This window comes from Oncorhynchus gorbuscha, linkage group LG01, assembly GCF_021184085.1.
Source record: "Oncorhynchus gorbuscha isolate QuinsamMale2020 ecotype Even-year linkage group LG01, OgorEven_v1.0, whole genome shotgun sequence".
Lineage (NCBI taxonomy): Eukaryota > Metazoa > Chordata > Actinopteri > Salmoniformes > Salmonidae > Oncorhynchus > Oncorhynchus gorbuscha.
In genome coordinates, this window is record NC_060173.1 from 117,808,293 (window position 1) to 117,833,175 (window position 24,883).

The 24,883-nt window shown below is 46.7% G+C and overlaps 1 protein-coding gene and 1 pseudogene across 1 annotated transcript; one reads left to right on the top strand and one right to left on the bottom strand.

Annotated features, from left to right (window-relative positions):
• The window catches only part of LOC124033801, a 185,824-nt pseudogene that overhangs the window by 20,297 nt on the left and 140,644 nt on the right, over window positions 1-24,883 (top strand).
• LOC123992656 (extensin-like) lies at window positions 10,021-12,394 on the bottom strand. Its single transcript, XM_046294040.1, has 4 exons — window positions 12,386-12,394; window positions 11,527-12,084; window positions 10,750-10,878; window positions 10,021-10,233 (listed from the first exon to the last, which is right to left on the bottom strand). The coding sequence occupies exons 1-4, from the start codon at window positions 12,392-12,394 to the stop codon at window positions 10,021-10,023; spliced, it is 909 nt and encodes a 302-aa protein (XP_046149996.1).

Below are 24,883 nucleotides of genomic sequence, written 5' to 3' on the forward strand. Positions count from 1 at the left end.
GGTTGTTATTCTGGCACCACCCGGCCAGGTCTCTAACCTCCTCCCTATAGGCTGTCTCATCGTTGTCGGTGATCGGTGATCAGGCCTACAACTGTTGTGTTATCTGCAAACTTAATGATGGTGTTGGAGTCGTGCCTGGCCATGCAGTCGTGGGTGAACAGGGAGTAAAGGAGGGGACTGAGCACGCACCCCTGGCGGGCTCCAGTGTTGAGGATCAGCGTGGCAGATGAGTTGCTACCTACCCTTCACATTACTGTAATAAAATGTTTTATTTAATGCCTATCCTGTCACTATTGTAGTCTAAGTATCACTTAGATCATGTATTTTCATGTAGAACATTTTTAATTAAGTAAATAGGAAAACAAACACAGTAAAATTCAACATTTTGTATAAATGTAACCCTCTGTTGAATATCCTAACAAGCCAGAACCCCAAACGCTTGGTAATTAATACCCTTCCTGCAGAGCTGCAGAGTTCGCTCGGCTATACAACCTGCAAACCCATGTCATTCCCACCAAGCACCAGGTCAGACCAACCAGTTAAATAGTAGAGAATAATACACATGGTCCTTTGGGAGTATAAACTTGTATGTGTTAAACATGCTCACCATATGTTAGTAGCGTATCCTACTAAGGCATGGAAAGAGAGCTCAGTGGCTAGACTTAGGTAGCGACTCGGCTAATTTATTACCGCACCACCTGGCACCATGGCTGTACAGCTGCAGCTAGTTGGTAAAGGAAGAAACTGTTCTCTGTATCAACTCACCATCTTCTCTCTTCAGTATCAGTCTTAAAAGAAACAGACTGGACAAGTAGATGCACAATTAATTATGGTCATTGTAGTTTTATGAGCTAAACTATGTAGAATGTTGGCTTGTTGGAAACTACAACTCCCTACAACGTTGCACAGTTCAGGCTGGATCTGATTTATCTCTAGGGAAACTGCGATGTGTGCATTGAGCTCACAGAAGGAAAACGACAACAAAATGATATTCAAATCATTTAAGTTTAGTTGTTTAAAACCCGAGAAATAACAGACAATTTGGTTAATCGCTCGGCATTAGTAGTTACTAAGTCTTCCTCCCTCCCTCCCTCCCTCCCCTCCCTCCCTCCCTCCCTCCCTCCCTCCCTCCCTCCCTCCCTCCCTCCCTCCCTCCCTCCCTCCCTCCCTCCCTCCCTCCCTCCCTCCCTCCCTCCCTCCCTCCTAAAGATCCTTGCCTCTGATCTATTCTTCCTCAAGGCCACAACCGAGGCTTCAAAACTGGTTAGCTCAGCAAACTGGGGAGCTCAGAGCTCTCAACCAGTAATACTAAGAAGGAAAATAAAATAAACTTTGAACAGTTGGGACATTTTCCTTGGATGCAATTGATGTAATGTTGGTGTCTGGAAAATGTAAGCTCACTCTATTTTCCCCTGCAGCTGGTTGCTGTTGGCCAATGCTCTGATCCTGGTGTATTGGTCTGGGGGAGGAGTCTGAGTCTTGCAGGAAATCACGCACAGAAGAGCAGTATGGCTGGTGGAATTGTCATGCTGTAGGGTCATGTCAGGATGAGCCTGCAGGAAGGGTACCACATGAGGGAGGAGGATGTCTTCCCTGTAACGCACAGCATAGAGATTGCCTGCAATGACAACAAGCTCAGTCCGATGATGCTGTGACACACCGCCCCAGACCATGATAGACCCTCCACCTCCAAATCGAATCCCACTCCAGAGTACAGGCCTTGGTGTAAATGCTCATTCCTTCGACGATAAACGCGAATCCAACCATCGCCCCTGGTGAGACACAAACTGCAGCTCGTCTGGTCCAGCGACGGTGGGTTTGTGTCCATAGGCAACGTTATTGCCGGTGTTGTCTGGTGAGGACCTGCCTTACAACAGGCCTACAAGCCCTCAGTCCAGCCTCTCTCAGCCTATTGAGGACAGTCTGAGCACTGATGGAGGGATTGTACGTTCCTGGTGTAACTCGGGCAGTTGTTGCCATCCTGTACCTGTCCCGCAGGTGTAATGTTAGGATGTACCAATCCTGTGCAGGTGTTGTTACACGTGGTCTGCCACTGCGAGGACGATCAGCTGCCCGTCCTGTCTCCCTGTAGCTCGGTCTTAAGCATCTCACAGTAAAGACATTGCAATGTATTGCCCTGGCCACATCTTCAGTGCTCATGCCTCCTTGCAGCCTAAGGCACGTTCACACTAATGATCAGGGACCCTGGGCATCTTTATTTTGGTTGTGTTTCAGAGTCAGTAGAAAGGCCTCTTTAGTGTCCTAAGTTTTCATTACTGTGACCTTCATTGCCTACCATCTGTAAGCGTCTTAACGACCGTTCCACAGGTGCATGTTCATTAATTGTTTATGGTTCATTGAACAAGCATGGGAAACAGTGTTTAAACCCTTTACAATGAAGATCTGTGAAGTTATTTGTATTTTTCTGAATAATCTTTTCTGAATTATTATTATTAGAATTATCTTCGAAATACAGGGTCCTGAAAAAGGGACGTTTGCGTGTGGCGGTAGGGCGAGCGAATCAACTAGATGTATTGACCTTAGTAGGGAATCAACTAGATGTAGGGAATCAACTAGATGTATTGAACTTAGTAGGGAATCAACTAAATGTAGGGAATCAACTAGATGTATTGACCCTAGTAGGGAATCAACTAGATGTATTGACCTTAGTAGGGAATCAACTAGATGTATTAACCCTAGTAGGGAATCAACTAGATGTATTGACCTTAGTAGGGAATGAACTAGATGTATTGACCTTAGTAGCGAATCAACTAGATGTATTGACCCTAGTAGGGAATCAACTAGATGTAGGGAATCAACTAGATGTATTGAACTTAGTAGCGAATCAACTAGATGTATTGACCTTAGTAGGGAATCAACTAGATGTATTGAACTTAGTAGCGAATCAACTAGATGTATTGACCTTAGTAGGGAATCAACTAGATGTAGGGAATCAACTAGATGTATTGACCCTAGTAGGGAATCAACTAGATGTATTGACCCTAGTAGGGAATCAACTAGATGTAGGGAATCAACTAGATGTATTGGCCTTAGTAGGGAATCAACTAGATGTATTGACCCTAGTAGGGAATCAACTAGATGTATTGACCCGAGTAGGGAATCAACTAGATGTATTGACCCGAGTAGGGAATCAACTAGATGTAGGGAATCAACTAGATGTATTGGCCTTAGTAGGGAATCAACTAGATGTATTGACCCTAGTAGGGAATCAACTAGATGTATTGACCCGAGTAGGGAATCAACTAGATGTATTGACCCTAGTAGGGAATCAACTAGATGTATTGACCCTAGTAGGGAATCAACTAGATGTATTGACCCGAGTAGGGAATCAACTAGATGTAGGGAATCAACTAGATGTATTGGCCTTAGTAGGGAATCAACTAGATGTATTGACCCTAGTAGGGAATCAACTAGATGTATTGACCCTAGTAGGGAATCAACTAGATGTATTCACCCTAGTAGGGAATCAACTAGATGTATTGGCCTTAGTAGGGAATCAACTAGATGTATTCACCCTAGTAGGGAATCAACTAGATGTATTCACCCTAGTAGGGAATCAACTAGATGTATTCACCCGAGTAGGGAATCAACTAGATGTAGGGAATCAACTAGATGTATTGACCCTAGTAGGGAATCAACTAGATGTAGGGAGTCAACTAGATGTATTGACCCTAGTAGGGAATCAACTAGATGTATTGACCTTAGTAGCGAATCAACTAGATGTACTGACCTTAGTAGGGAATCTACTAAGTGTGTGTGTGTGTGTGTGTGTGTGTGTGTGTGTGTGTGTGTGTGTGTGTGTGTGTGTGTGTGTGTGTGTGTGTGTGTGTGTGTGTGTGTGTGTGTGTGTGTGTGTGTGTGTGTGTGTACCACTGTCTAGCCGTTAGCGAAGATGTTTTTGAAATGGATAGGGTTTCTACTAAGTGTGTGTGTACCACTGTCTAGCCGTTAGCGAAGATGTTTTTGAAATGGATAGGGTTTCTACTAAGTGTGTGTGTACCACTGTCTAGCCGTTAGCGAAGATGTTTTTGAAATGGATAGGGTTTCTACTAAGTGTGTGTGTACCACTGTCTAGCCGTTAGCGAAGATGTTTTTGAAATGGATAGGGTTTCTACTAAGTGTGTGTGTACCACTGTCTAGCCGTTAGCGATGATGTTTTTGAAATGGATAGGGTTTCTACTAAGTGTGTGTGTACCACTGTCTAGCCGTTAGCGATGATGTTTTTGAAATGGATAGGGTTTTCCCAAAAACCTCAATTAAATGTTAACAACAAAGTAACCTCTGCTTACCAGAGGTGATAGTATTGGCAGAATGATCGTATTGGCAGAATGATCGTATTTTCACCATTGGGTATTTGTTTAGCAAACTCTACCATCACGTGTGCTACAGAAACCCAGCCGAACAGCCTCTTGCTAGGTGCTCCCTGGATTTAAAAATAAATAAAAAATGAATACCTTTATTTCAACAAGGAACACAGACTGACACCAAGGTCTCTTTCACAGCTGGGCCCTGCGTACACATGTTTACACATACAGTTTAGGTACAATGATTAAACAACTACACAAGACAAACTAAGCCATCACAGATAACACGAAAACATACAGCACCAGATTACATTTACACATGTTTACTTGCATTACCTGAAATAGTTACAAGCAATAAAAAATAAAAATCCTCCAATCAATGTTTAAAATGGGCGACAGGGGGACAAGAGTCTCAGGTTTAAGTTTAGTCTTCAGGCTTATTCCATAGGTGAGGAGTGTAACAGGAAAAGGCTGCCATACCCAACTCTGTGGAAATCACATGGGCCTCACGTGTAAGCCATGCTGGAGACCTGGTTTTAGGATTTATAATTAAATCTCTTGTCCAGGTGGGTTAGGGCAGTGTGCAGTGTGGTTGAGATTGCGTCGTCTGTGGACCTATTTGGGCGGTAAGCAAATTGGAGTGGGTCTAGGGTGTCAGGTAGGGTGGAGGTGATATGGTCCTTGACTAGTCTCTCAAAGCACTTCATGATGACGGAAGTGAGTGCTACGGGGTAAAGGATAGATAATAGACAGTAGCAGCAGGGTATGTGATGAGTGAAAAGAGTTAGTGCCAAAAGGGTTGATGCTGGTATAGAAGTCCTGTATGGCAGGAAGCTTGGCCCCAGTGATGTCCTGGGCCGTACGCACAACCCTCTGTAGTGCTTTGCGGTTGGATGCCGAGCAGTTGCCATTTGATGCAGCCAGTGAAATACTCTCAATGGTGCAGCTGTAGAACCTTTTAAGGATCTGATGGCCCATGACAATGGTGCAGCTGTAAAACCTTTTAAGGATCTGATGGCCCATGACAATGGTGCAGCTGTAGAACCTTTTAAGGATCTGATGGCCCATGACAATGGTACAGCTGTAGAACCTTTTAAGGATCTGATGGCCCATGACAATGGTGCAGCTGTAGAACCTTTTAAGGATCTGATGGCCCATGACAATGGTACAGCTGTAGAACCTTTTAAGGATCTGATGGCCCATGACAAAGGTCTAGGGTGTCAGGTAGGGTGAGCTTGATTTTTAGCTGTTTACAAAGTTCGTCAATATGCATTTTAAAAGACTGTTTATCATCCAACCATGTCCCTAATCCCATATCCCTATTTTAAAAGACCGTTCATCATCCAACCATATCCCTAAGCATTTTAATAGGCTGTTTATCATCTAAGCTCGTAAGTGCAAGTGTATTTTCTACCAACTTTTTGAACCTATTAAAAATCATAATGTGTTTTCTTTGCATTTAAAACAAGTTTCAGCTGTATAAAAGACCCTTGTAATATCTTAAAATCTGTCTCCAATAGTGATAATGCTTGGTCAGCCGTTAAAGCGATAGAGTACATGACAGTGTCATCAGCATATAAATGAATTTTACACTTTATTATTTCATCACTGATATTGTTTATGTAGAGAGTGAACAGTAATGGACCAAGTATAGAACCTTGTGGGACCCCTTTAACCAACTCCAATGGCTTCGAACTGGATGCCGTCGACTCTAACAGCCGCACTTCTATCCTTTAGATAGTCATGAAACCAACGACAGGCATCCAGTCCCAGTCCTATTGACGACAGCTTACACAAAAGTATCGCATGGTCTACAGTGTCAAAAGCTTTAGATAAATCTATGAACAAGGCGGCACAGTACTTTCTATTATCTAGGGCGTTAGTAATGTCATTTACAACACGTACAGTGGCCGTAATAGTACAGTGTTTAGGTCTGAAGCCAGATTGATTACTAGAAAGAGTATTGTTAACAGTTAAAAAAAAGATTGAAATTAAAGGGTAACTATCCCCAAATATCTATATTTCTCAGATATTTCCCAGACCTCAAATGGTCTCCTGAAGTGGTTTAAGTGTTGTAGTCGACTTAACATCCAATTTAGTTTTTTCTTCTTCTCCATTAAAGTGTGATTTTGTGTGTTGAATGTATTTTTTAAGATAATGTGGACTATTTACAAAATGTTTTGCCCAGGGGCACATGGCTGGCTGCTTTTTCTATTTGTCTGGCCACTCTATGTACTTGTGGAAAACACTGATCAAGCAAATCAGCCCTCGCATCACCATAGTCCAAGGAGTCAAGGGTAGCCTAGTGGTTAGAGCCTGAAAATCTGCCAATGAGCTACAGCTAGCCTTGGCCCAGGGCTACTTTTTTCATCATGACAAGATCTGAAAGTTCTGTAAAGAACCAAGGATTTGTTCTAGTTTTCTTTTTTTTTTTAACTCAACATGTGTTTTAAAGTGTGCGTGTTTGTCTGCCAGCGATAGAGAAATGGATAAAGAGCGAGTTCAGGGTAGCTGCTAGAGGAGAAGGCAGAGTACTGCATTTCATGAAGAAAAGCTGGTTGGGAAAAATGTTTTTTTAAATGTCTCTAAATTATACAAGGATTAGTGTTAATCTGTTTGGTACCTCTAATCCATGCAGTAGAACAGTGATCACTGAGTCCCAGAACATTCAGGAGATGGAGGTGCCCAAAGGTGACCCATTTCTGCAACCATACCAGGTTACAACTGTATGTTGCAGCTCAGACCCTATTATACATAATCTGGAGTGTTTGTTGTGCCTGTCACCGGGTGACACATACCACCGGGTGACACATACCACCGGGTGACACATACCACCGGGTGACACATACCACCGGGTGACACCATACCACCGGGTGAGACACATACCACCGGGTGACACCGGGTGACATACCACCGGGTGCATACCACCGGGTGACGCATACCACCGGGTGACGCATACCACCGGGTGACACCACCGGGTGACACATACCACCGGGTGAGACGGGTGACACATATACCACCGGGTGAGACTCATACCACCGGGTGAGACTCATACCACCGGGTGAGACTCATACCACCGGGTGAGACACATACCACCGGGTGACGCCTACCACCGGGTGACGCCTACCACCGGGTGACGCATACCACCGGGTGACGCATACCACCGGGTGACACATACCACCGGGTGACACATACCACCGGGTGAGACATACCACCGGGTGAGACACATACCACCGGGTGAGACATACCACCGGGTGAGACATACCACCGGGTGAGACCGGGTGCGCACGGGTGACCACCACCGGGTGACGCATACCACCGGGTGACACGCATACCACCGGGGTAACACGCATACCACCGGGGTGACACGCCTACCACCGGGTGACACGCCTACCACCGGGTGACACACCACCGGGTGAGACGCCTACCACCGGGTGAGACGCCTACCACCGGGTGAGACGCGCCTACCACCGGGTGAGACGCGCCTACCACCGGGTGAGACGCGCACACCACCGGGTGAGGGTACCACCGGGTGAGACGCTACCACCGGGTGAGACGCCTACCACCGGGTGAGACGCCTACCACCGGGTGAGACGCCTACCACCGGGTGAGACGCCTACCACCGGGTGAGACGCCTACCACCGGGTGAGACGCCTACCACCGGGTGAGACGCCTACCACCGGGTGAGACGCCTACCACCGGGTGAGACGCACACCACCGGGTGAGAGCACACCACCGGGTGAGACAACCTAATCTTGAATACAGGGTGGTATGGGAATAATAATTTACACTTCAACTTTAAATTTTTTTAAACTTTTTTTTAAAAAAATGGTACCACAAAATATGGTTGGAGGTTCACACATCAGAGAATGTTGACTTGAATGGGAATATCAATTGTATATTACTTACAGTCCTCCATAGGAAATCATAGAAATACAGATACTAGAACAGACATTCCCAATTAAGTTGACGTTCAACGGTGGGTGGAGCGACGGTCATCTTTGTGGTAGTAATAGGAAGTTAAAATGTCTATTCAATTTTAAATGTCAATGGCGTACCAGCTAAATTGCAGTGGTCTGAAAGGACAGGTCCATTCTATAACTTGCGTTTCTATGATTGAAATGACAGCCAACATTAACTCAAGAGTCTCAATCTATGGCGGGCACAACGCATACACCTCAGATGTAAATGAGAGTTTAAGCTATAATATATGCAAAAAAAACAATACATTTTTTGGGGAAAAAAATAATATATATATATATTTTGTTTAGATCTAGGTTTGACAACCCCATTTGTAAGCTTTTGTATCAAACTCAACCGTTTTCTGGGAATGAAGACATGGATGTCTCATGGTATGGTGATGCAAAATGGGTCAACACCTCTAGGCCTGAATGTTGTGGTATTCAGGTCCTAAAAGTACCTTTCTGACCGCAAATATGTGTATGGAAAGTTGTTCAAATCAAAAACGGGCGCAGTCAAAAGTGATTTGAACTAGAATAGAACGACCCTATAGGAACTGTCGACTCTATCCTTCAGCTAGCACCAGTAGAGAGAGCAGGATGTACTATACAGCCTCCTCAACCCCCCCCCATTTCAACATCTCTGTCTAATTCAGTCTGCTGGTTCTTATCAGTACTTATCTTAATATGGTTCAGTGGGAGGGCAGGAAGGTCTTTAGTTTCCAACTGTCCCAGTTGCATCAGTATCAACGGATGTTATTCTAGTAAGAAGCAGTGGTGGTAGGAGACAGTAGAGTTGGTACTATACTGGTTAGGAGACACAGTAGAGGTGGTACTATACTGGTTAGGAGACACAGTAGAGGTGGTACTATACTGGTTAGGAGACACAGTAGAGGTGGTACTATACTGGTTAGGAGACACAGTAGAGGTGGTACTATACTGGTTAGGAGACAGTAGAGGTGGTACTATACTGGTATAGTGAGGTGGTACTATACTGGTATAGTGAGGTGGTACTATACTGGTATAGTGAGGTGGTACTATACTGGTATAGTGAGGTGGTACTATACTGGTATAGTGAGGTGGTACTATATGGTCCTTCTGTAGCTCAGTTGGTAGAGCATGGCGCTTGTAACGCCAGGGTAGTGGGTTCCATCCCCGGGACCACCCATACGTAGAATGTATGCACACATGACTGTAAGTCGCTTTGGATAAAAGCGTCTGCTAAATGGTATATATTATTATTATTATATTATATTATTATTATACTGGTATAGTGAGGTGGTACTATACTGGTATAGTGAGGTGGTACTATACTGGTATAGTGAGGTGGTACTATACTGGTATAGTGAGGTGGTACTATACTGGTATAGTGAGGTGGTACTATACTGGTATAGTGAGGTGGTACTATACTGGTATAGTGAGGTGGTACTATACTGGTAGTGAGGTGGTACTATACTGGTATAGTGAGGTGGTACTATACTGGTATAGTGAGGTGGTACTATACTGGTATAGTGAGGTGGTACTATACTGGTATAGTGAGGTGGTACTATACTGGTATAGTGAGGTGGTACTATACTGGTATAGTGAGGTGGTACTATACTGGTATAGTGAGGTGGTACTATACTGGTATAGTGAGGTGGTACTATACTGGTATAGTGAGGTGGTACTATACTGGTATAGTGAGGTGGTACTATACTGGTTAGGAGACGGTACTCTGCTGGTATAGTGAGGTGGTTCTATGCCGCCTTGGGGTGGGGTGAGGGCCTTGGGGTGAGGGCCTTGGGGTGGGGGTGAGGGCCTTGGGGTGGGGGTGAGGGCCTAATGGTGGGGTGAGGGCCTTGGGGTGGGGGTGAGGGCCTAATGTGGGGTGAGGGCCTTGGGGTGGGGGTGAGGGCCTTGGGGTGAGGGCCTTGGGGTGGGGGTGAGGGCCTTGGGGTGGGGGTGAGGGCCTAATGGTGGGGTGAGGGCCTAATGGTGGGGTGAGGGCCTAATGGTGGGGTGAGGGCCTTGGGGTGGGGGTGAGGGCCTAATGGTGGGGTGAGGGCCTAATGGTGGGGTGAGGGCCTAATGGTGGGGTGAGGGCCTAATGGTGGGGTGAGGGCCTTGGGGTGGGGGTGAGGGCCTAATGATGGGGTGAGGGCCTTGGGGTGGGGGTGAGGGCCTTGGGGTGAGGGCCTTGGGGTGGGGGTGAGGGCCTAATGGTGGGGTGAGGGCCTAATGGTGGGGTGAGGGCCTAATGGTGGGGTGAGGGCCTAATGGTGGGGTGAGGGCCTTGGTGGGGGTGGGGGTGAGGGCCTTGGGGTGGGGGTGAGGGCCTTGGGGTGGGGGTGAGGGCTAACGGTGGGGTGGGGGTGGGGGTGAGGGCCTAACGGTGGGGTGAGGGCCTAACGGTGGGGTGAGGGCCTAACGGTGGGGTGAGGGCCTAACGGTGGGGTGAGGGCCTAACGGTGGGGTGAGGGCCTAACGGTGGGGTGAGGGGGCCTAACGGTGGGGTGAGGGGGTGGGGGTGAGGGCCTTGGGGTGGGGGTGAGGGCCTTGGGGTGGGGGTGAGGGCCTTGGGGTGGGGGGTGAGGGCCTAATGGTGGGGTGAGGGCCTAATGGGGGGTGAGGGCCTAATGGTGGGGTGAGGGCCTAATGGTGGGGTGAGGGGGGGTGGGGGTGAGGGCCTAATGATGGGGTGAGGGCCTTGGGGTGAGGGCCTTGGGGTGGGGGTGAGGGCCTTGGGGTGGGGGTGAGGGCCTAATGGTGGGGTGAGGGCCTAATGGTGGGGTGAGGGCCTAATGGTGGGGTGAGGGCCTTGGGGTGGGGTGAGGGCCTAATGGTGGGGTGAGGGCCTAATGGTGGGGTGAGGGCCTAATGGGGGGGTGAGGGCCTAATGGTGGGGTGAGGGCCTTGGGGTGGGGGTGAGGGCCTAATGATGGGGTGAGGGCCTGGGGTGGGGGTGAGGGCCTTGGGGTGAGGGCCTTGGGGTGGGGGTGAGGGCCTAATGGTGGGGTGAGGGCCTAATGGTGGGGTGAGGGCCTAATGGTGGGGTGAGGGCCTAATGGTGGGGTGAGGGCCTTGGGGTGGGGGTGAGGGCCTTGGGGTGGGGGTGAGGGCCTAACGGTGGGGTGAGGGGATTTTTGAAACGGTGGGGTGAGGGCCTAACGGTGGGGTGAGGGTAACTGGGGTGAGGGTTCTTAACGGTGGGGTGAGGGCTAAACGGTGGGGTGAGGGCTTAAACGGTGGGGTGAGGGCCTAACGGTGGGGTGAGGGGAAAACGGTGGGGTGAGGGGCATGTTTAACGGTGGGGTGAGGGGGTGGGGGTGACTTGGGGTGGGGGTGAGGGCCTTGGGGTGGGGGTGAGGGCCTTGGGGTGGGGGTGAGGGCCTTGGGGTGGGGAACAGGGTTTCAACGGTGGGGGTGAGGGCCTGGGTTGACAGTGAGGTTAAGGGGGGGGGGGGGGTGACGGTGAGGGCCTTGGGGTGGGGGTGACGGTGAGGGCCTGGGGTGGGGGTGACGGTGAGGGCCTGGGGTGACGGTGAGGGCCTGGGGTGACGGTGAGGGCCAGGGGTGGGGGTGACGGTGAGGGCCTGGGGTGACGGTGAGGGCCAGGGGTGGGGGTGACGGTGGGGGTGACGGTGAGGGCCTGGGGTGGGGGTGACGGTGAGGGCCTGGGGTGGGGGTGACTGTGAGGGCCTTGGGTGACTGTGAGGGCCTTGGGTGACGGTGAGGGCCTGTGGGTGGGGGTGACTCTGAGGGCCTGGGGTGACGGTGAGGGAGTGGGGGTGATGGTGAGGGCCTGGGGTGATGGTGAGGGCCTGGGGTGGGGGTGATGGTGAGGGCCTGGGGTGGGTGCTTGGGCCCCATGTGTTTGTGGAAGCTGAGACACTTTTATAAATGACTGATCCCCGTAAAGCCGAGACGCGCCGTCTCTTGTCATGTGTTAAACCACTGGTGTTAAGTTCCTTCACCAAATAAAGTGAATAAGAACTTAAGATTTTTGAAAATAAGGTTCTTGGAAATGTTCTTAATTCCAAGATAGCTAAACCCTTGTCTTAAACTCAGGGCAGTGAGAGAAAACAGCTCAGGAAAGCAATGGAACATGTTTAATTCACTCACCAACTTCATCTGAAAGTTTCCGTATTGATTATTGTAAACACAAGAACGTGTTTCAGTACTCTGTAATCTCCCTAAGAGATAAGCTAACGTGATTGCCATTGCTAGCTAGATAGCTAGCTAAAATGGTTGCTTAGCAACAAACATCTTGAAAAGGATTTGTAAGACTGTATTTGCGAAGTTCGTAAGAAAATAATTAAATCTTAAAGATATTGTTGATGAATTGCACTTACAAACTATCTTCATGAAGTAAAAAAAAAGAAAGAAAAAACCTTAATAAGAAGCTTAAGTTTTTTACGTTAAGTGTTTTGTGAAGAAGTGCCCTGACACTTTTCGTGTCTTTTATCATTTCCAGGGTATACATGGACCCATGTCTCAGCCCTGTCACCTCCTGACCACAGTGCCACGCGTGTCTCCCTGCTGCCAACCGCTCTGGACACCAACACCCTATTAGGCTTTTATTACTAAAATCATCACAGGCTAACTATTGTTAGCATAGTCATCGATTTTTAAGCCATGCCTTATCACATGGAATGTGTGTGTGTGTGTGTGTGTGTGTGTGTGTGTGTGTGTGTGTGTGTGTGTGTGTGTGTGTGTGTGTGTGTGTGTGTGTGTGTGTGTGTGTGTGTGTGTGTGTGTGTGTGTGTGTGTGTGTGTGTGTGTGTGTGTGTGTGTGTGTGTGTGTGTGTGTGTGTGTGTGTGTGTGTGTGTGTGTGTGTGTGTGTGTGTGTGTGTGTGTGTGTGTGGACTTCTAGTGAGCATCCCCATCTGGGTCTATGACCAAGCAGCCCAAATCCCAAGACTAACCCATGGGATTCAGCGATGTGTGTGGGCTCCCTGCTAGGAGATGCTCGGTGAGCCTTGTGACTGTCAACAGTTAAAAAGAGGAAACTGCTACAGGGGTTCCTAGAGGCTGGCTCAGATTACCAATCAAAACATTTTCTGCTTCAGATATGGCTTGACTGTAGTAGTGTGGGCTTTGCCAGTAGTAGTGTGGGCTTTGCCTGTAGTAGTGTGGGCTTTGCCTGTAGTAGTGTGGGCTTTGCCTGTAGTAGTGTGGGCTTTGCCTGTAGTAGTGTGGGCTTTGCCTGTAGTAGTGTGGGCTTTGCCTGTAGTAGTGTGGGCTTTGCCAGTAGTAGTGTGGGCTTTGCCAGTAGTAGTGTGGGCTTTGCCTGTAGTAGTGTGGGCTTTGCCTGTAGTAGTGTGGGCTTTGCCTGTAGTAGTGTGGGCTAGTAGACTGGGATTTGGTGTGATTAGAGGCAAGCTTTGCTGTTGTCTGCCTAGCCCACTAGCTGGTTAACCCTAACTCTTGATGGTAGAACTTCCTCCTGGGGATTATCATAAACCCTTAATTAAGGTGTACTGTAGAACAGTCTCCTTGTGATTATCATAAACCCTTAAGGCCTGTAAAGTCCATGGAGAATAAGAGAACCTCCTCCCAGCCGACCACTGAGGCTAGGAAACACTGTCACCACCGATAAATCATTGAGAATGTCAAGAAGCATTTTTCTACGGCTGGCCATGCTTTCCACCTGGCTACCCCTACCCCGGTCTACAGCCCTGCACCCCCCACAGCAACTTGCCCAAGTCTCCCCCCCCCATTTCTCCTTCACCCAAATCCAGACAGCTGATGTTCTGAAAGAGTTGTAAAATCTGGATCCCGACAAATCAGCCGGGCTAGACAATCTGGACCCTCTCTTTCTAAAATGATCCACTGAAATTGTTGCAACCTTTATTACTAGCCTGTTCAACCCAAGATGCCCAAAGATTGGAAAGCTGCCGCGGTCATCCCCCTCTTCAAAGGGGGAGACACTGTAGACCCAAACTGTTACAGACTTATATCTATCCTACCCTGTCTTTCTAAGGTCGTCGATAGCCAAGTTAACAAACAGATCAGCGACCATTTCGAATCCCACCGTACCTTCGCCGCTATGCAAACTGGTTTCCGAGCTGGTCATGAGTGCACCTCAGCCACGCTCAAGGTCCTAAACGATATCATAACCGCTATAGATAAGAGACAATACTGTGCAGCCGTATTCATCGACTTGGCCAAGGCTTTTGACTCTGTCAATCACCACATCCTCATCGACAGACTCAACAGCCTTGGTTTCTCAAATGACTGCCTCGCCTGGTTCACCAACTACTTCTCAGAGTTCAGTGTGTCAAATCGGAGGGCCTGCTGTCCGGCCCTCTGGCAGTCTCTATGGGGGTGCCACATTGTTCAATCTCGGGCCGACTCTTTTCTCTCTATACATCAATGATGTCGCTCCTGCTGCTGGTGATTCTCTGATCCACCTCTACGCAGACGACACCATTCTGTATTCATCTGGCCCTTTGGACACTGTGTTAACAAACCTCCAGACGAGCTTCAATGCCATACAACTCTCCTTCCGTGGCCTCCAGCTGCTCTTAAATGCAAGAAAAACTAAATGCATGCTCTTCAACCGATCGCTGCCCGCACCTGCCCGCCCGTCCAGTATCACTACTCTGGACGGCTCGGACTTAAAATATGTGGACAACTACAAATACCTAGCCTCCAACACTCTGCTTCCAATTTGCTGAGTAGTCTACTACAGTGCCATGCGTTTTGTCACCAAAGCCCCATATACTAACCACCACTGCGACCTGTCTGCTCTCGTTGGCTGGCCCTCGCTACATATTTGTTGCCAAACTCACTGGCTCCAGGTCATCTATAAATCTATTCTAGGTAAAGCTCCGCCTTATCTCAGCTCACTGATCACCATAGCAGCACCCACCCATAGCACGTGCTCCAGCAGGTATATCTCACTGATCATCCCTAAAGCCTATTACTCCTTTGGCCGCCTTTCCTTCCAGTTCTCTGCTGCCAATGACTGGAACAATCTGCAAAAATCTCTGAAGCTGGAGACTCATATCTCCCTCACGAGCTTTAAGCATCAGCTGTCAGAGCAGCTCACAGATCACTGCACCTGTACACAGCCCATCTGTACACAGCCCATCTGTAAATATCCCATCTGTACACAGCCCATCTGTACAAATACATAGCCCACCTGTAAATAGCCCACCTGTAAATAGCCCACCTGTAAATAGCCCACCTGTAAATAGCCCACCTGTAAATAGCCCATCTGTAAATAGCCCACCTGTAAATAGCCCATCTGTAAATAGCCCATCCAACTACCTCATCCCCATATTGTTATTTTTTTCTCTCCTTTGCACCCCAGTATCTCTGCTAGCACATTCATCTTCTGCACATCTATCACTCCAGCGTTTTAATTGCTATAATTGTAATGCATTCTTATATTGGGGTGCAAAGGAGCAAGAAAAAAATAACAATATGGGGATGAGGTGGTTGGATGGGCTATTTAAAGATGGGCTATGTACAGGTGCAGTGATCTGTGAGTTGCTCTGACACATAATATATATATAATTTCTTCATAGGATTCATGTTATATTAAATATAGTGTATCCCATTTGGTCCAAACCTTTGTCCTAACAATGAGTCAGACATGAGGGATCCAATGGAATAGTCAAAAGACACTCACGGACCCCCCGCCAATCCCACGCCACACCAAATTGCCCCTGTTCAGAGAACCGTGATGGAGCTGCAGGGTCTCACTGTTGCTATATGGTAGTCTGTCTGTGTCGTGTATTTTAGGTTATATGGTAATTTGTTTGTTGAGGTTTGTAGTATGTCTGTCATGGGAACTTGTTCTCAACTGGTACCTGGTTAAATAAAGGTGAAATAAAATATTTAAAAAATAAATGAGTTGGTGTACATTAGGTTATAATTGCCCTGAGCTGCCTGTGTGGGTGTGGTCTGAGAGCTACACTAGCTGCCTGTGTGTGTGTGGTCACTACCCAGAGCTGCCTGTGTGGGTGTGGTCTGAGCTACCCTGGGCTTGCCTGTGTGGGTGTGGTCTGAGTGCTACCCTGGGCTGCCTGTGTGGGTGTGGTCTGAGTGCTACCCTGGGCTGCCTGTGTGGGTGTGGTCTGAGAGCTACCCTGAGCTGTCGGTCATGTCATTGGAGAGAGAAAGCTCGTCTATAATCTAATATAATAATATATGCCATTTGAGCTTTTATCAGTCAGTCAGTAATGGGGAATCTCTCTGTTACTGTTAGGATTGAGTATCAGTCACAGTAATGGAATTACCCTGAAACACCTTTAAAATGTATACCAAACAAAAACCATAGATTTCAAAGTTGAACAAACCGTCCGACTCTATACTGTCGTTATCGGCTGTGGAGCGGTTTTGTTATTTATTTTCATGGCTCTTGGCCTTGAGCCTTCAGAGACCATGTCTGGTTTCTCCGTTTAGACAAAACATTCTGCAGACAGAGATACTGGTCTGTCATGGTTCCCTGTTTGTATGTATGTAGCAGACAGAGATACTGGTCTGTCATGGTTCCCTGTTTGTATGTATGTTTAAGACAGAGATACTGGTCTGTCATGGTCCCCTGTTTGTATGTATGTATGTAGCAGACAGAGATACTGGTCTGTCATGGTCCCCTGTTTGTATGTATGTAGCAGACAGAGATACTGGTCTGTCATGGTCCCCTGTTTGTATGTATGTATGTAGCAGACAGAGATACTGGTCTGTCATGGTTCCCTGTTTGTATGTATGTATGTAGCAGACAGAGATACTGGTCTGTCATGGTCCCCTGTTTGTATGTATGTATGTAGCAGACAGAGATACTGGTCTGTCATGGTCCCCTGTTTGTATGTATGTATGTAGCAGACAGAGATACTGGTCTGTCATGGTCCCCTGTTTGTATGTATGTATGTAGCAGACAGAGATACTGGTCTGTCATGGTTCCCTGTTTGTATGTAGGTATTGCAGACAGAGATACTGGTCTGTCATGGTTCCCTGTTTGTATGTAGGTATGTAGCAGACAGAGAAACTGGTCTGTCATGGTCCCCTGTATGTATGTAGGTATGTAGCAGACAGAGAAACTGGTCTGTCATGGTCCCCTGTATGTATGTATGTATGTATGTATGTATGTATGTATGTATGTATGTATGTATGTATGTATGTATGTATGTATGTATGTATGTATGTATGTATGTATGTATGTATGTATGTATGTATGTATGTATGTATGTATGTATGTATGTATGTATGTATGTATGTATGTATGTATGTAGCAGACAGAGATACTGGTCTGTCATGGTTCCCTGTTTGTATGTAGGTATGTAGCAGACAGAGATACTGGTCTGTCATGGTCCCCTGTTTGTATGTATGTATGTAGCAGACAGAGATACTGGTCTGTCATGGTCCCCTGTTTGTATGTATGTATGTAGCAGACCGAGATACTGGTCTGTCATGGTCCCCTGTTTGTATGTATGTATGTAGCAGACAGAGATACTGGTCTGTCATGGTTCCCTGTTTGTATGTAGGTATGTAGCAGACAGAGATACTGGTCTGTCATGGTCCCCTGTTTGTTTGTATGTAGCAGACAGAGATGCTGGTCTGTCATGGTCCCCTGTTTGTATGTATGTAGCAGACAGAGATACTGGTCTGTCATGGTCCTCTGTTTGTATGTATGTATGTAGCAGACAGAGATACTGGTCTGTCATGGTCCCCTGTTTGTATGTATGTATGTAGCAGACAGAGATACTGGTCTGTCATGGTCCCCTGTTTGTATGTATGTAGCAGACAGAGATTCTGGTCTGTCATGGTCCCCTGTTTGTATGTAGGTATGTAGCAGACAGAGATACTGGTCTGTCATGGTCCCCTGTTTGTTTGTATGGATGTAGCAGACAGAGATACTGGTCTGTCATGGTCCCCTGTTTGTTTGTATGTATGTAGCAGACAGAGATACTGGTCTGTCATGGTCCCCTGTTTGTTTGTATGGATGTAGCAGACAGAGATACTGGTCTGTCATGGTCCCCTGTTTGTATGTATGTATGTAGCAGACAGAGATACTGGTCTGTCATGGTCCCCTGTTTGTATGTATGTATGTAGCAGACAGATATACTGGTCTGTCATGGTCCCCTGTTTGTATGTAGCAGACAGAGATACTGGTCTGTCATGGTCCCCTGTTTGTATGTATGTATGTAGCAGACAGAGATACTGGTCTGTCATGGTCCCCTGTTTGTATGTATGTAGCAGACAGATATACTGGTCTGTCATGGTCCCCTGTTTGTATGTATGTAGCAGACAGAGATACTGGTCTGTCATGGTCCCCTGTTTGTATGTATGTAGCAGACAGAGATACTGGTCTGTCATCGTCCCCTGTATGTATGTAGAAGACAGAGGCTGGTCTGTCATGGTCCCCTGTTTGTATGTAGCAGACAGAGATACTGGTCTGTCATGGTCCCCTGTATGTATGTATGTATGTATGTATGTATGTATGTATGTATGTATGTATGTATGTATGTATGTATGTATGTATGTATGTATGTATGTATGTATGTATGTATGTATGTATGTATGTATGTATGTATGTATGTATGTATGTATGTATGTATGTATGTATGTATGTATGTATGTATGTATGTATGTATGTATGTATGTATGTATGTATGTATGTATGTATGTATGTATGTATGTATGTATGTATGTATGTATGTATGTATGTATGTATGTATGTATGTATGTATGTATGTATGTATGTATGTATGTATGTATGTATGTATGTATGTATGTATGTATGTATGTATGTATGTATGTATGTATGTATGTATGTATGTATGTATGCAGACAGAGATACTGGTCTGTCATGGTCCCCTGTTTGTATGTATGTAGCAGACAGAGATACTGGTCTGTCATGGTCCCCTGTTTGTATGTATGTAGCAGACAGAGATACTGGTCTGTCATGGTCCCCTGTTTGTATGTATGTAGCAGACAGAGATACTGGTCTGTCATGGTCCCCTGTTTGTATGTATGTAGCAGACAGAGATACTGGTCTGTCATGGTCCCCTGTTTGTATGTATGTAGCAGACAGAGATACTGGTCTGTCATGGTCCCCTGTTTGTATGTATGTAGCAGACAGAGATACTGGTCTGTCATGGTCCCCTGTTTGTATGTATGTAGCAGACAGAGATACTGGTCTGTCATGGTCCCCTGTTTGTATGTATGTAGCAGACAGAGATACTGGTCTGTCATCGTCCCCTGTTTGTATGTAGCAGACAGAGACACTGGTCTGTCATGGTCCCCTGTATGTATGTATGTATGTATGTATGTATGTATGTATGTATGTATGTATGTATGTATGTATGTATGTATGTATGTATGTATGTATGTATGTATGTATGTATGTATGTAGCAGACAGAGATACTGGTCTGTCATCGTCCCCTGTTTGTATGTATGTATGTAGCAGACAGAGATACTGGTCTGTTTGTATGTAGCACACACACACAGTACCAGTCAAAAGTTTGGACACACTTACTCAGGGTTTGGACACACCTACTCAGGGTTTGGACACACCTACTCAGGGTTTGGACACACCTACTCAGGGTTTGGACACACCTACTCAGGGTTTGGACACACCTACTCATTCCAGGGTTATTCTTTATTTGTAGTATTTTCTACATTGTAGAATAATAGTGAAGACATCAAAACTATGAAATAACACATATGGAATCATGTAGTTGCCACCCTTTGCCTTGATGTCCGCTTCGCCCACTCCCACGCATTCTCTCAACCAGCTTCATGAGGTAGTCACCTGGAATGCATTTCAATTAACAGTCTTACTCTTTTTTTTGTATTCGGCACTTGGCAGACATTATGCAAATCAAAATGTCTACAGTAACAGATGTAGCTGACGGACATTATGCAAATCAAAATGTCTACAGTAACCGTTAGATGTAGCTGACCGACATTATGCAAATCAAATATGTCTACAGTAACAATGTAGCTGACCGACATTATGCAAATCAAATATGTCTACGGTAACAGATGTAGCTGACAGACATTATGCAAATCAAAATGTCTACAGTAACAGATGTAGCTGACAGACATTATGCAACTCAAATATGTCTACGGTAACAGATGTAGCTGACCGACATTATGCAAATCAAATATGTCTACAGTAACCGTTAGATGTAGCTGACCGACATTATGCAAATCGGACCTCTGGCAGTCTCTATGGGGGTGCCACAGGGTTCAATTCTTGGACCGACTCTCTTCTCTGTATACATCAATGAGGTCGCTCTTGCTGCTGGTGAGTCTCTGATCCACCTCTACGGAGACGACACCATTCTGTATACTTCCGGCCCTTCTTTGGACACTGTGTTAACAACCCTCCAGGCAAGCTTCAATGCCATACAACTCTCCTTCAGTGGCCTCCAATTGCTCTTAAATACAAGTAAAACTAAATCCATGCTCTTCAACCGATCGCTACCTGCACCTACCCGCCTGTCCAACATCACTACTCTGGACGGCTCTGACTTAGAATACGTGGACAACTACAAATACTTAGGTGTCTGGTTAGACTGTAAACTCTCCTTCCAGACCCATATCAAACATCTCAATCAAAGTTAAATCTAGAATTGGCTTCCTATTTACAGTCAACAAAGCATCCTTCACTCATGCTGCCAAACATACCCTTGTAAAACTGACCATCCTACCAATCCTCGACTTTGGCGATGTCATTTACAAAATAGCCTCCAATACCCTACTCAACAAATTGGATGCAGTCTATCACAGTGCAATCATTTTTTTCACCAAAGCCCCATATACTACCCACCATTGCGACCTGTACGCTCTCGTTGGCTGGCCCTCGCTTCATACTCATCGCCAAAGCCACTGGCTCCATGTCATCTACAAGACCCTGCTAGGTAAAGTCCCCCCTTATCTCAGCTCGCTGGTCACCATAGCATCTCCCACCTGTAACACACGCTGCAGCAGGTATATCTCTCTAGTCACCCCCAAAACCAATTCTTTCTTTGGCCGCCTCTCCTTCCAGTTCTCTGCTGCCAGTGACTGGAGTCAAGAACTGCAAAAATCTCTGAAACTGGAAACACTTATCTCCCTCACTAGCTTTAAGCACCAACTGTCAGAGCATCTTACAGATTACTGCACCTGTACATAGCCCACCTATAATTTAGCCCAAACAACTACCTCTTTCCCAACTGTATTTAATTTATTTATTTTGCTCCTTTGCACCCCATTATTTTTATTTCTACTTTGCACATTCTTCCATTGCAAAACTACCATTCCAGTGTTTTACTTGCTATATTGTATTTACTTTGCCACCATGGCCTTTTTTGCCTTTACCTCCCTTCTCACCTCATTTGCTCACATTGTATATAGACTTGTTTATACTGTATTATTGACTGTATGTTTGTTTTACTCCATGTGTAACTCTGTGTCGTTGTATCTGTCGAACTGCTTTGCTTTATCTTGGCCAGGTCGCAATTGTAAATGAGAACTTGTTCTCAACTTGCCTACCTGGTTAAATAAAGGTGAAATAAAATAAATAAATAAATAAAATAAAAATCAAATATGTCTACAGTAACAGATGTAGCTGACCGACATTATGCAAATCAAATATGTCTACAGTAACAGATGTAGCTGACAGACATTATGCAAATCAAATATGTCTACAGTAACAATGTAGCTGAGTCGGCAGAAAGCAGAGGAGGGGAGTGGCTTGATATTCAGTGTTGAGTCCACATGACTTCTTGTTCTGCAGTCTGAAATAATGTTCCTTCCTTCTTTTTAACCATCAGGGTTGTTTTCTGCCTGACCTTAGTGGGCGGTGAGCTTGGCTGGCTAGCTATACTACACCGAAGGTAAGAACTGTAGTAGTACTTATTCTATACTCAGGACAGACGTTCACACACAGTCCAACCATCTGTCGTACTATTTCCATACCCAGCTGTAACGTTACGCCCGTATTGCTTTGCTCTTTACGGGATATTTCCACTCTGAAGGGTGGAAGGGTAGAATCATTTGGAGGCTCTTCCTAAAGCCTTTCGCCAACCCCACAGTACAGTACACCGAGTCTGTGTCCCAAGTGGCACCCTATTGTCTATATGGCCCTATGCCCCCCTGGGAAAAGTAGTGCACTATAATAGGGACATTTGGGATGCATCCCACTAAATGAAATCCCCAACAGAAACAGGGCAGGTCCAGGAACCTCCAGACTCACGCGTTAGATAACTGTTACTGTGGCTGTGAAGTGGTGCTGTGAAATGGTGACCAGGCTAGACTAGTAGGTAACCAGGCTAGACTGCAGTAGTTATGGTAACCAGGCTAGACTGCAGTAGTTATGGTAACCAGGCTAGACTGCAGTAGTTATGGTAACCAGGCTAGACTGCAGTAGTTATGGTAACCAGGCTAGACTGCAGTAGTTATGGTAACCAGGCTAGACTGCAGTAGTTATGGTAACCAGGCTAGACTGCAGTAGTTAGTTTGGTGGGTGTGTTCCTGGAAGCAGAGATGAGTGTAGCCGTCTGCCTGGGCCTGGGAAGGACTACTGCTATCACTGACTGGATTGCAGTTTTTCTTAACTCTCTGCTGTGTCTGTCTGAAGCACCACTGTCATTACTGTAGCCCCAGCCACCTGACCAGTTTGGTACACCCATCAATCCATCCCTAGCCCCCAGAACCGACTCCGGCCTGGGAACCACACCGAGAGACTGGTAGGGCTGAAGAGACTGCTCCGCCACCTGAAAACATACACCCATCAATCCATCCCAGAGAACTGCTCCAGGGCCAGAGACTGCTCCGTAGGGCCAGGAGACTGCTCCGTAGGGCCAGAGACTGCTCCGTAGGGCCAGAGACTGCTCCGTAGGGCCAGAGACTGCTCCGTAGGGCCAGAGACTGCTCCGTAGGGCCAGAGACTGCTCCGTAGGGCCAGAACTGCTCCGTAGGGCCAGAGACTGCTCCGTAGGGCCAGAGACGGCTCCGTAGGGCCAGAGACTGCTCCGTAGGGCCAGAGACGGCTCCTAGGGCCAGAGGGCTCCGTAGGGCCAGAGACGGCTCCGTAGGGCCAGAGACGGCGCCATGGAGGCAGCTCTACAAGGTCAGCATGGGAGTGTGGGTGAACAGGATGCAGGGGAAGCTACAGTAGCAAATCTCCTGTAGCAACTGGAGCCAGACACTGTTAGGGGACCGGATGCAGGGAAGCTGTAGCAAATCTCCTGTTGCAACAGGATCATTCCCAGTAACACTACACCTGTTTGGCCTAATTAAGTGATAATGCCTGAAAGCCGGCAACAGCTGTCCATACTTTGTCTAGGACCTCCTAACACCCGTGCCAATATATCCTCCTAAAACCGTCTTCCAGGACCTAACACCCGTTCCAATATATCCTCCTAACACCGGCTTCCAGGATCTAACACCTGTGCCAATATATCATCCTAACACCGGCTTCCAGGACCTAACACCCGTTCCAATATATTCTCCTAACACCTGTGCCAATATATCCTCCTAACACCCATGGGTGCCAATATATCCTCCTAACACCCGTTCCAATATATCCTCCTAACACCTGTGCCAATATATCCTCCTAACACCGGCTTCCAGGACCTAACACCCGTGCCAATATATCCAACAACATGGCTTCAGCTAACACCAGCTTCCAGACCTAACACCCGTGCCAATATATCCTCCTAACACCAGCTTCCAAGACCTAACACCCGTTCCAATATATCCTCCTAAAACCGTCTTCCAGGACCTAACACCTGTGCCAATATATCCTCCTAACACCGGCTTCCAGGACCTAACTCCCGTTCCAATATATCCTCCTAACACCGGCTTCCAGGACCTAACACCTGTTAGGTGCAACGGGTTGCCAACATATTTAAATAATGATTTCCATATTTTCATTACAACATTTTATTTTGATTAATTTATTCATACTATTTCATCCTTCCACAAGATATAGTCCTGACAAATCTAGGGTTGTCTACCCATGCCGGCTGGTTGTTAGTTCTAAATCTAGGGTTGTCTACCCATGCCGGCTGGTTGTTAGTTCTAAATCTAGGGTTGTCTACCCATGCCGGCTGGTTGTTAGTTCCATCAGAGTCGTTCAGTCTTTTAATTTTGTTTCCTCCGGTATATGTGGACGTGACCCAGTCGTTCGTTCTAAATGTTCCATTGCCATACTGGCTGGCAACGTTCTTATCCCTTGCCTGCTAGCCATCTACAGCTAACTTACAGTCACATCAACGTTCTTATCCCTTGCCTGCTAGCCATCTACAGCTAACTTACAGTCACGTCAGCGTTCTTATCCCTTGCCTGCTAGCCATCTACAGCTAACTTACAGTCACGTCAACGTTCTTATCCCTTGCCTGCTAGCCATCTACTGCTAACTTACAGTCACGTCAACGTTCTTATCCCTTGCCTGCTAGCCATCTACAGCTAACTTACAGTCACGTCAACGTTCTTATCCCTTGCCTGCTAGCCATCTACTGCTAACTTAGTCAAGTCAACGTTCTTATCCCTTGCCTGCTAGCCATCTACAGCTAACTTACAGTCACGTCAACGTTCTTATCCCTTGCCTGCTAGCCATCTACTGCTAACTTAGTCAAGTCAACGTTCTTATCCCGCCTGCTAGCCATCTACAGCT

Coding starts and splice junctions, on each gene's coding strand:
- LOC123992656 (XM_046294040.1), bottom strand. Junction 10,879..11,526: donor CGTTTTCCCCTCACCCCACC/GTTAGGCCCTCA, acceptor ACCCCCCATTAG/GCCCTCACCCCACCATTAGG. Junction 10,234..10,749: donor TTAGGCCCCCTCACCCCACC/GTTAGGCCCTCA, acceptor CCCCACCATTAG/GCCCTCACCCCCACCCCAAG.